The sequence below is a fragment of the Dermacentor variabilis genome, chromosome 4 (assembly GCF_050947875.1).
Source record: "Dermacentor variabilis isolate Ectoservices chromosome 4, ASM5094787v1, whole genome shotgun sequence".
Taxonomy (NCBI): domain Eukaryota; kingdom Metazoa; phylum Arthropoda; class Arachnida; order Ixodida; family Ixodidae; genus Dermacentor; species Dermacentor variabilis.
This window is the reverse complement of record NC_134571.1, coordinates 53,146,579-53,161,765: the sequence shown is the minus strand read 5'-3', so window position 1 is coordinate 53,161,765 and position 15,187 is coordinate 53,146,579. Positions and strand designations below refer to the sequence as shown.

Genomic DNA, 15,187 nt, shown 5'->3' with positions numbered 1-15,187 from the left:
GGAGAGTATGAGTCATTGCATAATAAATGCATTACATAAATTGCTCTTCATCAAATATTTATGTGTGCTATGTATACTTCAACATTAATTATTTGTTGAATCCTGGTTTTCTTTTCTGGCACATTCTTGTCCATCTATGTAGACTGGCCACATGTGCTTGTAGTTACTGCCATCTGTAGCTTTTCCTCGAGTTCTGCCATGATGTCTCTTTCTTGCAGGAGCCATTGTCGTGTCCACCTATGCACCATGCCCCGATATCACAGCTACGGTGACTCCCGACTTAAAGCTTCCATGTGTAGGAAAGCAAGGTGAATGACAGCTTAAAACATTGTTACGTGACCCCTTTATGTACTCACTCACTTACGTTCTGTATATATTTCTGTGGATGCCTTGTTTATAAATTTGGGTGTGTTTAATTAAGTAAATTTGTTTGTGGAAGCAAATCAATGTCTACATTGTGGCATTGAGACACATAAGACATGCCAGTATACATCGTTCCAATGTTGGGTGTACATCACAGCCAAACATTGTTGTTATTCCAGGTTTACGTGGGGATAGCTATACTTTGACTGCTTTCACATTCATATCCCAGTCAAAAAAACCTCATTGGGTTGATTGATGGTTATTGTTTTTTTGGCGCAAGGGCCAGAAATGGCCAAGGAGGACCATGACAAACCTCATTGGGTCCATCTGGTTCATATGCAGGAACACAATTGATCTTTATCTGTTTTGAGTTGGCTTAAATTGAGTTTCAAGGTACAAGTTCTGCTCTGTGAGGCATTTTGACTGGGATGCTATTTTTCATTGAGCGCAACCAGTAGATTATGTTGTGTGTTTACACTGTTCACTTTTCTTCTCTTTAAGTGTGGACTACATAAGCGATCAACAATCTCAATTTTTTGGCAACTGCAATGAAATAGGTGCTAAAAATTTACTTTGTTTCTATAGGGCTACTACTTTATGTCAGTCTAAATGCTGGAAAGAAGCGCCTGGGAGGTACAGCCTTTGCTCAATGCTTTAAGCAGCTTGGAGATGATGTGCCTGACTTGGAGGAGCCTGTAAAACTTCGTGAAGCCTTTGCTGCCACACAGGAACTGTTGAAGGGTACGTTGACCAGCCTCCTCAAGTAGGCATTGTAGACTACAGATCAAACGGTAGAGGATGATATTCTGGTTGTGATTGGGAGGTAGAAGTAATGCATGGCTTGTAATATGTGCTTCCACGACCACTGGATGAAAATAGCTGTTTTGTCAGTATTATAGCAACACTCACGTAAGGTGATATACATATACCGTTTGATGGCTCTCTTTAGTGCATTGCCGTTGACTTATACATGTAGCAATAAAAGTTGTAATGCTAACTGGTTATAATGTGTGGGGGTTCCACTCTACGTGTGGCTAGGGCTGAAGGCAAGCTCCGGATCTAGCCCCACGCAGTCACTTTGTGGAACTCCCAACCCGTAGCACGGGAACCACGGCTACGTCGGTTTTGAACGAATAAGGCAACCAGCGGCGTCAATTGTAATAACGTTTATTGCTACCAGCAATAAAGAACACTGGCAGAGGGACGTCCTCTCTGTAATAGTAATAAATAGGCTGGCCTCGTTGCCTGGGTAGTCAGGCAAATGAGGTCACTCACGGGTTGCGGCAGGTACTCCAGTCCGGCAGGTTAGGGGTCCGGTGTCAGAGAGCGAGGGTCTCCCCCGGTTGCGCTGTTTTGTACCTTTTTACCTGGGCGAGGGGACTGTCCTCCTCGCCCGTCAACTATCTGCCCGCAAGTCGGGGAGGAAAGGTACACGCGCGTTGCGAGAGCGAGGGAGAATCGGGAGAGGGCGCAGTGCGCCTCTCCCCTGTCTATGCCGGCTCTTGACACGACGACGCGGGGGAAGATGGGCGCATGTGCTCCCCACAAATGATGGAATTTATTTTCCCCCACCCCCAATTGTATATTAAAATTGTGTATAATTAGCCTAGACATAGCGATAAGTAAGGTTACAACAATAGAGTTTTCTGGCTTACTCAACTTTATGATGCCTTGCACTCTTTTTTTTTCAAGCTCAATGTTTAGTACACAAAGGAACACACAATTTTATTTTGTTTATTTCACTGAATACCTGGAGCCATCGCCTTTTAAAAGGCATTACAGCAGGGGGCTGCATCAAGTTAATTAGTAACAAGTCTTTTTAGCCACCCAAAGCATGAAAAAAGGTATCATTTCATGTTAAACAAATATCTTGTGCAAAAGGGTTCCAGTCTTGAATGGTACAAACAAAAGAATAATGAAAAGCGTCACTCCTAAAAGGAATTTCACCAACTAGTCAAGTTTCGCTTATTAAGTTGATAAATTACTTTCTTAGATCTCCAAGAGTTCATGGCGATTATTGTCAAGTTTATTATGTTTCTACCATATTGTTTTACTATATGCTCATAATTTAAAAAAGTTTTTCAGACATGACACTTTCCATCTGCGTTTTTAATGTCATAAGTGCTGCTGCCATTTGCAGGTGGTCTGTTGACGGCTGGACATGATATCAGTGATGGTGGTCTCATGACTTGCCTCCTGGAAATGGCATTCGCCGGAAATTGTGGCCTGGAAGTCAATGTGCCCACAGGGGGTGCTGGTAATGTCCTTGAGGCTCTCTTTCATGAGGAAGTTGGCTGGCTGCTTGAGACTGATCCGGTTAACGAAAAGCGCATTGTTGAAGCCTACCAGAGGGTTGGGGTGTACTGTGTTCCCATTGGCCACAGCAAAGTCTTCGGTCCTCAAGCCAAGGTAAAAAAGCCCAAGCATAAGATATTCTGCAATGGATTTTGATTTCAGACTGGAGATAGTATGGTGTATCCTACTATGAAAAAAAAATAATCTAGCCCTGTAAATTCTGTCTAAATATGCAACTTTTTAATCAGATTGAGTCATGAAATGAAGGTGTCATATTGATAACTTGTACAAAGAAAGAAAGAAAACAAGAAAGATTAGAACTGCTCGCTGCTAAAAAATACAGCCAGATCACAACAGCTCAAGGTAAACGTAATTGCAGGAAAATGTTCATTAAGCCCTCTAAATAGCTGCAGTACGGTTATAGCCAATAGTGTGGCTATAATAGCCAATAGTACCATACTGCACACATTGATCACAAAGGAGTAAACATGTATCATGGCTACAAATATTTGTGACCCTTGTAAACAGGCAGCAATCTTTTAGTTCTTTATGTGTTGCTGAATTAGCATAAAGATCTTTTTGGTGATATGTACAGTACTGAGCAATTAAAATACGATAATTGGCCCGAATGGAGGCCGGCACTTTTTAGCATCACCAGTGAGTGCTGGGTGATTACTGGAGGGCCAAATGCATCACAAAGGCCCTGACTTTCATTGTACACCACGATTGATCAGCTCAGTGTCCCCAGTGCCCACCAGTGGAGCAATAAGCACTGGCCGCCGTGCACCGGCTGCCATGATTATTGCCTTTGAATCGCTGAGCACCGCGGAATGACGAGTACTTGTTTTCTCATAGAAATAACTACTGCAACACATTTAAGGATAAATGTGTGTTTATACCTACAGAACTTTCTCGGTAGTGCACTTATTGGACATGATTGAGGACGTTTGAACTTCCAGTTTATGGCACATGTTAAGTAGTGAAACTTAATGTTTCTATGCTGCAGAATACATTCTTAGCCAAATGCAGTGTGTTATACAGATACGACTTAGCGGAATGGAAAATCTTGTTTCCCAAATCAATAGCAATGTGTGCTCTGAAACAGTGTAATGGGACTTCAGAGGCCACAAACTCCATTACAGGTGTCTGTGAAGGTTGATGGTACAGAGGTGATCTGTGGAAAAGTGTGCGAGCTGCGTGACAACTGGGAGGAGACTAGCTACAAGTTGGAGCTTCATCAGTGTGATCCTAAGTGTGCCACTCAAGAAAGGCAGGGGCTTTTAAAACGCACATTGCCTCCATACAGGTTGACTTTCACCCTGGAGATTCCACGACGCAACCCTGGCAAGTATTAAAATATCCCAGTACACTGCCATTTCCTTTCTTTAATTATTAAGTATAGGCAAGACGAAACGTGACTGTAGCATGGCGTAATTGTTAATAATACCTATGAGCATTTACTGTGGAAATAAATTGCTTAGGAACCTTTCATTGCTTGAAAGTTGATTCAAAAGACGAATTACTGTATTTTTTGGTACTGAAATGTTTTCAAATAGGAAGGCTTGACAACAATTGTGGCTGGTAGATGTTCCTACTATGCTTTTAATGTTAGCATTTAGGCATTGATGCTTTTCATGAGCATAGAAATATATTTTTTTACGGTCGAGATGATAAAGGATTTGAAGCTACGCCTAGTTAGTTGGTATTAAATAGCTATGGCCAACTGACAACTAGACAAAAACATACGCAGAAAAGGGCTTAAGCAAAAGGTAGTAGTGGCCCTATTTATGTCATCCCATCCCTACAACCATGTCCAGTTGCAGTTGTCAGCAGGCCATTACTATTTAAGATGACAATTGTGAGTCTTCTAGCTCATGGGAGCCACTCAGTGACAGGCCTTGGTTAAAAAGCAAGCTTGAAATCAAGCTGTCCACAACTTCCGACTTGTGGAATAAATCAAGATGAAATGTTTCAGGCATGTTCATTGATAAAGTCAAAACTCAATAGGGAATAATGTGCAAATACTGACATACCAATGGTGTCCTTTTGTATACTTTAGCTTTGAATTGAACTTCATTTATATTTACTCATTCATTTATATATTGCACTTGAAGTGGAAGTTGTTTCTTTCCGAGTATTATTCCAATCAAATCTCCACGTCATTGCATTCACATATCTCGTAACAAATATTTAATCACTCAATTCATCTTGGTCCACAGACCCAATGATGAAGGTTGCTGTGCTTCGGGAGGAAGGTGTGAACAGCGACAGGGAGATGGCTGCGTCATTTTACATGGCAGGCTTTGAAGCCTGGGATGTGACTATGACTGACCTCCTGGAGGGAGTTGTCACGCTGGATGGCTTCCGAGGCCTTGTCTTCCCTGGCGGTTTTAGTTACGCTGATGTGCTTGGCTCTGCTAGAGGTGGGACTCTGTTTTACCTTTCTATCTTGTTGTGTGCCCCCTTTAATATATTAAAGACAAAAGACAATGAAAGAGAAAACAAGAATAATTGGAGGACGACCATATTGTGCGCCTTAAACCAGCTGGCCTCAATGCTAGTAAGCTGTTACGGAAGGCCTTGCGCATAAATTCTGCTACCAGGTACCACAAGCATAAATAACACATTTCAAGTGACTCTACTTCGCAGCACGGAAAATTTGGTTTTTGGTTGTTACAGAAGCATTTTTGAACTTTTGAGTGCAGCATTGTAAACTGAGCACACTAAGTTGCGTATCAACCTGCACATTGGCGTAATGCAGTTGTACTGTTGCATTACTTTCCAAAGTGGCGGGTCATTTGCATCTACACCTAGTAAAATCATTTATATGAGAGCAGAGTACTAGATCACGTGAAATCTTGCAGGCAAGTTTATTGAAAGTCATGCATGCCCTGTGCACGATTGTCACTCCAAATGGAAACCGTCTGGCTTTGGTTCTAGGTTGGTAATTCAGTTACAATGCAGGCACCAAAAATATTTGCCCTCATGGGATCGTGCCACACTAAAGAAAAATGCATGTCAAAGAATATTCTTGTTCTTTCAAAACATGTACATATGATGCACACTTCTGGTGTCCTTGCTGGCGTTATATGGCTGAACATGATGTCATAGAAATTTGATTCCTGGCTTTGGTGTCTGCCTTTCGATCTGGATAGAATGCAAAAATACCCATGTACTAAAATTATGTGTGTTTACACATGCACGCACACATGCACACACACACACTTACACAAACAGGTGATCAAAATTTATTTGTAGTTCTTCATTACAGGGCTTTCCTCATTTGCCACATAGCAGCTTTGAAACATTAAGCACCAATTATTATTATTCTCATTTTTATTATTGTTGTTGTTGTTGTTGTTACATCTTGAACCTTCCTTTTGCACAAAATAACTATATTATAGCAGCGCAGCCATTTGTCTCATTGTACCTCTTCCCTCACGCATAAATTCATCTCAGTTTGCATGCATAAAAGCATTAGAGCTAGGTGTGCAAATATTCGAAGGTTCTGAATAAAAAATATTGTCAAATTTTATTTGAAGACTGAATCGAATAGTTGCTGTTTGTAGATATGAATAATTTTTTAAGAGTTCTTGAATATCTTAAACTGTCAAATTAGGGTGCTCAAACAAAGGATTCAAGCAAAAGTGCAATACATTTCATCCCAGCGGCTGCAATAGACATAAAACGCGAGAAGTTACAGTGAAGCATGCCATACATCGCTCAGGGAGCCAGGCTTTTTTCCAGCTAAACTGCTATCATTCGCACTCATGGAAGAGTCCTGAGTATACAGATCAAATTGCGTATTCATGCATGTATTCAGCATGCATGTATCCAGCATGTATTCATGCTGATTTAATTGTGCTTTTAGTACATAAGCAATGCTTCATAATTTGCAATGTTATTGCAGAGGCTTGTTAATGCTGTAATGTGAACATTGTTTCTATATCAGTGGTGTAAACGGCTTTTCACTGCTTAAGAACTATAAAAAAGTTATTAAATACTCTATTCAATTTCCTTCTGGCATTATTAGATTTGTATGTGGTTTAAAAAATAACTACATTTGCACACCCCTAAAAAGCATTTCTGGCTATCTTGTTGGATGAAGACAACTTAATGGATATGAAACCTACCGATTGCCCAACCCTGCATATTCTTGAAGTCCGCCTCAGTGAACTGTGATTAAACTGCTTGGTTCAAGGTTTTTGTTAACTACTTTGCTTTGTGTACTTGTCTCATTTATACTGTAAAAGAGCCTAAGGACATAATGGAGAGCTGGAAAAAGCCAGGTCTGAGCCCCTCCTCCTGAACCTCCCACATCCTAAACTATGTTATCCTCCCTATGCAAAAGATACTTCTTGTTCTCTTTATTTGGTATGAAACATGACTGAGTTCCAGACAAGACCGTTTTTTTCCCCCTTGTATTGTTGGCAGTGGTTGGTTTAATTCCACGCTGTAGCTTTTGCAAGTCGGGGACAGATATGACTGCTTATCTTTTCTGAAGTGCATTTCCACATAGCTTTTCTTTCGAGTACTGATAGCCTACTGATAACCCATTTAGGTGAATGACAGTTACTCAGTGCAACTAGAAGAAGAAAAAGAAGGTGCAGTCGCATCAATGAACTTGAATGCCACGCCCTTGTGCTATTCCTGCAGATTGACAACAAATTTCTTTTGGCCTTATAGATGCCTTGGTGGTACTAGTGACAAATTTTAATGCCCTAATTCGAGATATTTATTGAAGTACATTATTTTTAGCTATTATTAGCTTTAAAAGCATATCCACTGCACTGAGAAGCACCAGTAATGGTTACTAACAGCTCCTAGAAACACTTCATAGATGTAACCGTCACAGCTGAAGAATGACAGAGGCACCATACAGTGGAAGCTGCACTTCTTGGGGTGCTTGTTTGCTTCAAGCATTAAATCTTATTTTCACGCTGTACAGTTGCTTTAATGTAAGCTTCTGCTTGTGTGTATAATATTCTGCAGTTATAAATATTAAATAATCAATGCGCTTGAAAATGAAATCATAAGGCTCGGCATGCACAATCCCTCTTTTTTTATTACTTTTGCTTACGGTGCTGTTTATGCAATAGCCCCGCTGTAAAGAACTACGTACTAACAGAGTATTTCACTGTTTAAATAATTGCCATTATGTTCCTTTGTGCATGTCATGACTTGAATAGTGGTATGATGTAGGAGAGCTTTTGTGACATTAGGTGCAAACGAATGGAGGCACCAGGCCAACAATGTTGCCTCTCTCCAAACTAATCTTTTTTTTCTTTTTCATCTACCATTCAAGCTTAAGAGTCAGCCTTTTGTTGAAACTGTGCTGTTGCTTTAACACATTTATTTATTTATTTACACGAGGGTTTTACATTGCCATGGTTACGAGTGTCATGGTCATGTCATTTTCTGTTATGGTGGCTCATCCTCTCCGTTCTCTTGTCCCATGCTTAAGGTAAAAGAATTTGCAGTGATCAAAACGAGAGTATTGGTTTGGTGGTGGGGGCACCTTTTTCCCTGGTGTCTCTCCAATACACTCCTGTTCTGGAAAATCAAATTGTATTGAATTGTTACAGAAGACTACTTTGCAAAATTCAGTGACAGAGTTCTGTGCTGCATTCAGTGTGCATCCCCGGTTTGCAATATTGCGTGATAATCAGCCGCACTTACCAGGTGCTCTGCGACACGTTGCAGCAACCTTCAGTACTATTCAATTTTGAAGCCTAGACAGGCCATAACAACAGATAACTCAATTAATTATACACTGCACGCTCGATGGAATGAGCCTTAATACTATTATTATTGGGTAAACAGCTAATGATTGCAGTATAAAGAACAAAGCTCTGAAAGCTTCTGTATCAGTAATCCTTTAGCTTTAACTGTAGTGGTTTCAAAGTGGTGTCTAGCAGTACAAAATGTATGCCAATGCATGAAGAAATGAAGTGAGTATTGACAAGTTGCAGTTGGCATTGTGTTTAGTTCATATAACTCTTCGGGCTGTAAAGCTGCAGATAATGACAACAAAGGTTTGCCTCCATCTCCAGAGCTTTTGAGCTATAATATATAAAACAAGGGGCCGACTGGACGTTGTGAAGTCCGCTGTACCCTGTGCGCAAAAACTTTGCTTGTTTGGCTGGACACTTGCTCACAACAGTTTCTGGGATTGCAGAGACCACAAGAAAGATAAACTACTCTGTGGCTAAACATATGTTCCTGAGTTAGGAGCACTGTGTAAGCTACATCACTGAAGCGCAGAATGTACTTCTCAATTTCATACTGTATGTGAGCAATGTGTCGTGTTTGGGGCTTTTTGTTTCCGCATTACAAAATCTTCTTGCGGGTAGGTGTCCCTTGTGCAGAGTCTAGCCACCATATCTCTTCCATATTATGAAAGTCGAGAGTTTGAGCAACAGAAGCTTTGAGGACAGCCTGCTCCTCATCTGCGATTATTATAAGGAGCCTCACACTTACCTGTGCGTATCAAGTGGCATCAAGTCAGCAAGCGTGTATGTATGTATATATATATATATAGATGTGTGTGTGTGTGTGTGTGTGTGTGTGTGTGTGTCTGACTTGCATCATTGTAAGTGATGCACACAACATTAAAGGACTGCACTTATTCAAGAATTGTCACTGGCTTTTGGTGCGCTATGCATGCCAGGAAATGTTGAGCTGCTGAAAAGTTCAGTGTTATCAATTTAGAAGTGCTGTGACTTGTCTGCTGCATCTAAATTCCATTTTTGACACAGGTTGGGCTGCGAGTCTCATGTTCCACGAGAAGCTGGCTGCACAGTTGGCTGCTTTCAAGAACAATCCTCTCACATTCAGCTTGGGAATCTGCAATGGTTGTCAACTGATGGCCTTGCTGGGCTGGGTGGCCCCGTACACTTCTTGTAAGCCCCTATAGATGCTTTACTATTTCTTAATTTTTTTTTTATTCCTTACTGCAAGTGGCACTGTCAAAGCTATTGACAACCTGGACCTAATAAGCTACAAGAACAAAAGAAGCATTTTGTTGAGTTGAGAAAGCATTTTATTTGTGGCTATTTTGTTATCATCAGCCTATTTTATGTCCACTGCAAGACGAAGGCCTCTCCCTGCAATCTCCAATTAACCCTGTCCTGCGCCGACTGATTCCAGCTAGCACCCGCAAATTTCCTAATTTTGTCGCGCCACCTAGTCTTCTGCCGTCCTCTACTGTGCTTGTACTGTGTGTGTGTGTGTGTGTGTGTCAGTTCTTTGTGCCTCATCATTGTCCTTGTCCTAGACCAAATAAGGATTCTCAACTGGATGAGCTGCTCAGAGACTATGCTTGATTAGCCACTAGGATTTGGTTCAGTATTACACTATTTATTCCTTAGAAGAAGGCACTATACCTTGTATCAACGCGTTTATTTTATTTTCCTTCCCTGCTCCTTTATGCCAGCATCCGGATCAGTGGAGCCGGGAACCCAGCTTCTACACAACAAGTCTGGACGTTTTGAGTGTCGTTTCAGCACAGTGAAGATTGAGTCATCTCCAGCTGTCATGCTCAAAGGGATGGAAGGTTCCATACTAGGGGTCTGGGTTGCACATGGAGAAGGTAAATATATTGAGTTCAGCTGTGCTGGAGATAACCGTGCACGTGATAATTTTTAATGCTTTGATAAAGGCTGCCTTTGTAACTGCTGTGGTGGCTCAGCAGCTATGGCATTCTGCTGTCGAGCACGAGCTCACGGCATCAATTCCTGATCACTGTGGCTGCCTTGCACTCCAGTGGGGACAAAATCCTAAAATACCCATGCACTTATATCCATTGGCGCAAGTTAAAGAACCCCATGTGGGCAAAATAAATGTAGCCTCTACTTGGTGTTTATTATAGCCTGTGTGTCATTGGGGACATTAAATTCCATAATTTGACATTTCTTTCGGCAGTCCGTCATGCACTTTACATTGATGCAGTTTTCTTGAGCCTGCATATTTTTAGTTGTAGTAACTATAAAATGTTGGGATTAATGAAAAGTGATTTCTTCTTGCTGAAAAGATCAAGATTTGAGAGATGACTAGCTGCTGGCAATTTTTGAAGCTTTTCTTGAAGTTACAGCCAGGTCATACGACATCTTGACGAAGAGCCAAACTGCATACCTGTCACGGGGCAGTTGACATAAAAAAATGGAATTTGTGTTTAACTCATAATCAATAGCTGGCCACATGTTTTTGAGAGTTAAATAGCTATGTGAAAATGCATACCCATAACCTGGCCAACAGGCCTGCAGATGTTTTGTGCACTTTTCCTAGGCTTGGCTTGCAGAAGAACACCAATGCTCTTTGCTGCAAGTTTGTGAGGAGAGGTATCGAAATTGGTGCTAGTACCATACCTATTAAGTGCATATGTTATAAGCACTGACTGCACTCGGTATTACTGTTGCAACATGTTCCTTGAGGTAATTAAGAAGTAGCAAATTATATAGTTCATCAAAATGATGATGAGTGACTTTCATGCAATTTCTGATGTGCACTAGTGCGAATAATGTCATCGAAACAGTCTGTATCACATAGCACAAGTTTGCCTGCTCTATTTGTCAGTTTGACTTTCCTCATGTCAGCTGTCGGAGTATCCGCTGACATGCTCTATGTATACAGAGTATTTCAGTGAATGCTTTAAAATAAAATTAATGAATTGCCTGTGGCAGATAGCAGACTTCTAATCCATTAGCTCGTCTACTAAAAAAGGCTGACATTACTCGAAAAAAGAATTGAAATGCATAATCGACTAATTGCCAAAATTATATAATTATATTATGGCACACATTGCAATTTAGCTGGTGAGACTGCAAAGCATATCCACTTGGAAAGGATTGCATGGATGACACGATTTACAAGATATGTGCCGTCAAACTTGCGGTAAAAATGCACTGTCGTTCCACTTACTTTCTTAACCAAAACGTCATCCTGAGAATGTGTTCCAAGTGGATCCACCTTGCGAACTCCCTGGCTACAATTTGTAAATTGCAATATGTGCCATAAGCTATAATTACTTGAAAACTTAATACTCGCCTAGTCAGCGCAAGCTTATGGGAGTGGGAGGCTTTGAGCTGTCGTCACCAAGCGGCGTCTGACCACCCCGCGGGTATCGCTCGGCGAGCTGTTTCACTGGCGAGGATCCAAAATGCAACACGTGTCGCACCATCAAGATCAATGTAGTGAATGCATTTGCACCCTGTCCATTTCTGCTTCAACGCTGCGCATGTTCAAGGCGTATCTTTGCATGTCTAGCACTTGTGGTTTCCCTGTGGCACAACAGGCGTCACATCGTTAAACGATGCATGTCTACCTAAGCCTAATCACAGTCATGTCTAGCCACCGACCTAGGCACAGTCGTCATACCTGGCTTAACGATGATTGCATACCTAAGTATAATAATTACAGCTAAATCAAAGGTTAACCAAGTCAAACCAAGACTTAACCAGGCTAAACCAAGCTTTTGCTTTGCATACCCAGGGTTAGCTGAGCTGAGCCGCAGCCAATTAAAAAAAATTATTTGATTATGCATTTCAAATTTTTGTGCAAGTAATGTTCACCTCTTCGAGTAGACCAGCTCATGGAGTGCAAATGTACTTATCTACCACAGACAATTAAAAAAATTTTTTTTGAAAGTGTCTGCTGAAACACCTGGTATATGAAACATTTCCAGCAGTATAAGGTTACCTTATTTGCATTGCCAAGTGAACAGCTTGACAGAATTGCTTCTTATGCTAAACCTATCAGTTTGATTCATAATCGTGTTCTTTTGGGAGGGCACTGTTGTATACCATCTCATTTTCACCATTTACTCTTCATTGCAAAGCAGCACACTTTATATTGCCATTGGAACAGATTGTGACCCATCTAGCTCCAAAAGCCATGACACTTCAATGCACAAGCTCTCTTTCCTATCCGCCGCTGCTGTATAGCGCATTGCATCGAGGTGAAAGTACCTGTACATGACACAGATAAAGCATTCCATAAAGTTGTAAAATTCACATTACCAACCGAACAGCTGGAATAGAACTGCACCTGTACATTAGGTTGACTTGTCTTGTGACTTGTGTGTCTTGTGACAGCAGCTATGTGGCATCTCACACTGAAATGAAAGTATGTGTATGTGACACAAATAAAATGTCCTTTGCAGGTCGATTTGAGTTCCGGCAGGATGCCTTGCTCGAGCAAATGGAGGCACAGCAGCTGGTGGGTATGCGCTATGTGGATGATGCGGGCCGTGCAACCGAGGAGTACCCGCTCAACCCGAATGGAAGCCCACGCGGCATTGCTGCTCTCTGCTCAAAAGATGGCCGACACCTGGCCATCATGCCCCATCCAGAGCGCTGCTCCCTTCCTTGGCAGTGGGCCTACGTGCCGCAGGAGTGGCAGGGGGGCCGAGGATTCCACGTCTCACCCTGGGCCAAGCTCTTTGCAAATGCTTACGACTGGTGCATCAAGACCAAGGCACACTAGCAGTTCCAGGAATGTGTAGTTAGAAGTGGTGGACATGGCAGTTCTGCCACTCACAAACACACAGCATTCTCAGGGCAGCTTACACATCAGCCACTTCAGAAATGTCACATCACAATCTTGCTACTTCTGCTTCTGTTTTTTTTTCTCCCCACTGCTGGAACTCGTGGTATTTTTTGTAGGAATGTTTTCTTTCATTCAGTATGACTGCATTGCATTTACAAACATTCTGGCATGTATCTCTGCTGATTCCCCTGCTGTTGTTCTGCAATGGTGAGACTGCCCCAACAAAGCTGCAAAGGGGAGGCTATGCTCACTTTACCTTCATGTTCCTGTCATTACAAAGGAGATCTCGAATCTTAATCTTTCTTTTGTTGTAGTCACAAAACTTTATAACACTTGTCTGAGCCCTTTAGTATAGTTTGCCATTCTTTCCGGGATTCAATACTTTCATCCAGAAGCTTACAGAATGATTCAAAATGTTTCATGCAGATTGGACAAAGGATGGCTGCATGCTGCAGTTGGCCCAATCGCATTTAGTGCTTCTTTTTTTTTTAAGTGAAGCCTTATTGTCTTACTACACAAACAGCTCAGAGCAGCAAATTCACTGAAATGTCGCATGCCACAGTCGCTTACATAGCATTCACGTTTCTGCTTTTTTTTTTTAATAACAAATCTTCCTGCGGTGTCTCAATTGCTCCAAAATAAAGTGTTAAGTACTGACCGCAATAAAACTTCTGTAATCAGAAGTATATAACAACCCCTAGTAATTTGAATTCTCATGACGCTGCAGAGAAATCCGTTACAAAAAAATAATATATACAGCTGTTAAATTTAAAATGAATGTCCAGCAAGTTCAACATTTTTTTTTCTATGTCAATAATTGTTGCTTTAGTGCCATTGCTAGCAGATGCGGTATCAGGCCACAGAGCTCTCTTCAGCATTTAAACCAGCTGTATCTTTGCAGATGAACGTCCAACATGCTGCCGCATATATTAAGACAAAGTGTACTTCCACAAAATAAATAAGCACTTCTGTGCCCACACTATGTAAGTATGAAAAAGTGAAAAATAAAGTTATTTCTGCATGAATGCTGTGTATATTCAGTAGATTGGTTCAACACAAGCATGCAGTTATGGTCATGGAATCAATGCACCTACTGATTGGCTACGATGGGAGCCACAAGAAAAGCTAAATGAGCTTCTATCGGATGTAGTCGACTTGTAAAAACAATGGCACACAGCTCCTTCGCAGCAGTTGTGTGCGAAACAGATCTTTTATTTCATGCCGACTGCGTATACAGATAAACATGACAGGCTAAGAAAACTATTTTGGGCCAGATACACTAAAATTTCTCTTATGCAAATGCAATAAACGATTTTCTTGATCGCTGCCTGTTTTGCCACCTTGTTAGCTATTTTATCGGCTGGTACATAAGCGCCTAACACTTTCAAGGTGTAGTACTCGCATAAAGTGTCCTGAATCTGAGCCCTTAACACTTTTGTACAGGTAAAAATAAAATGAAGCCTGTATGGCATTATGCCACCAAACTAACACAGATCTGTTCTTCATTAGTTCAACAGCATGCATCACAATCCATGGCGTTTGCCATCCAAGCAAGGTTAGCACATGCCCCAAGCAAATATCTGCACAAGTGTTCTTTCAACTCGTAAAAGAGGCAGATTTGCTATATTATAAAACCATCACAAACAGTAGAGGCCAAAGTAAGGAGACAGAAAGGGCATCAGGCTGCTCTTGCTGTCTAAGTCTCTCTACTTCTTTTGCTATGTGCTTTCCTTTGTGCCACTATTCTCATCATAAATCGTACACCTACTAGCCATGTAGGAAGTCCTTTGCAGGTTTCTTTGTTGCTTGATTGTGCAGCCTGAACGCAGATGGTGTGTATTCAAACACTGGTTGCACGTCTAGCATAATTTGATAACTAGGCTGGCTTCTCTTCCCAGCTATGGTACTTTTGGTCCAGGCTGAACAAAAGTAGCCGTATTTTAAGGAGAAAGCAGAAATGCATACGTATAGTTTAAATGTACAG

The 15,187-nt window shown here is 41.3% G+C and overlaps 1 protein-coding gene across 3 annotated transcripts in view; it reads left to right on the top strand.

Moving 5' to 3' along the window:
* Positions 1-14,228, top strand: part of Pfas (phosphoribosylformylglycinamidine synthase) — a 43,514-nt gene extending 29,286 nt beyond the window's left edge. For all 3 annotated transcript variants that reach the window (XM_075689089.1, XM_075689088.1, XM_075689090.1), the window contains exons 16-23: positions 219-308; positions 949-1,104; positions 2,504-2,772; positions 3,801-4,002; positions 4,878-5,081; positions 9,417-9,560; positions 10,094-10,249; positions 12,818-14,228. In XM_075689089.1, coding sequence (XP_075545204.1) covers positions 219-308; positions 949-1,104; positions 2,504-2,772; positions 3,801-4,002; positions 4,878-5,081; positions 9,417-9,560; positions 10,094-10,249; positions 12,818-13,140 — 1,544 coding nt within the window. In that variant the 3' untranslated portion in view covers positions 13,141-14,228. The remainder of the gene's footprint in view (positions 1-218; positions 309-948; positions 1,105-2,503; positions 2,773-3,800; positions 4,003-4,877; positions 5,082-9,416; positions 9,561-10,093; positions 10,250-12,817) is intronic.
* Positions 14,229-15,187: the final 959 nt, after the last annotated feature.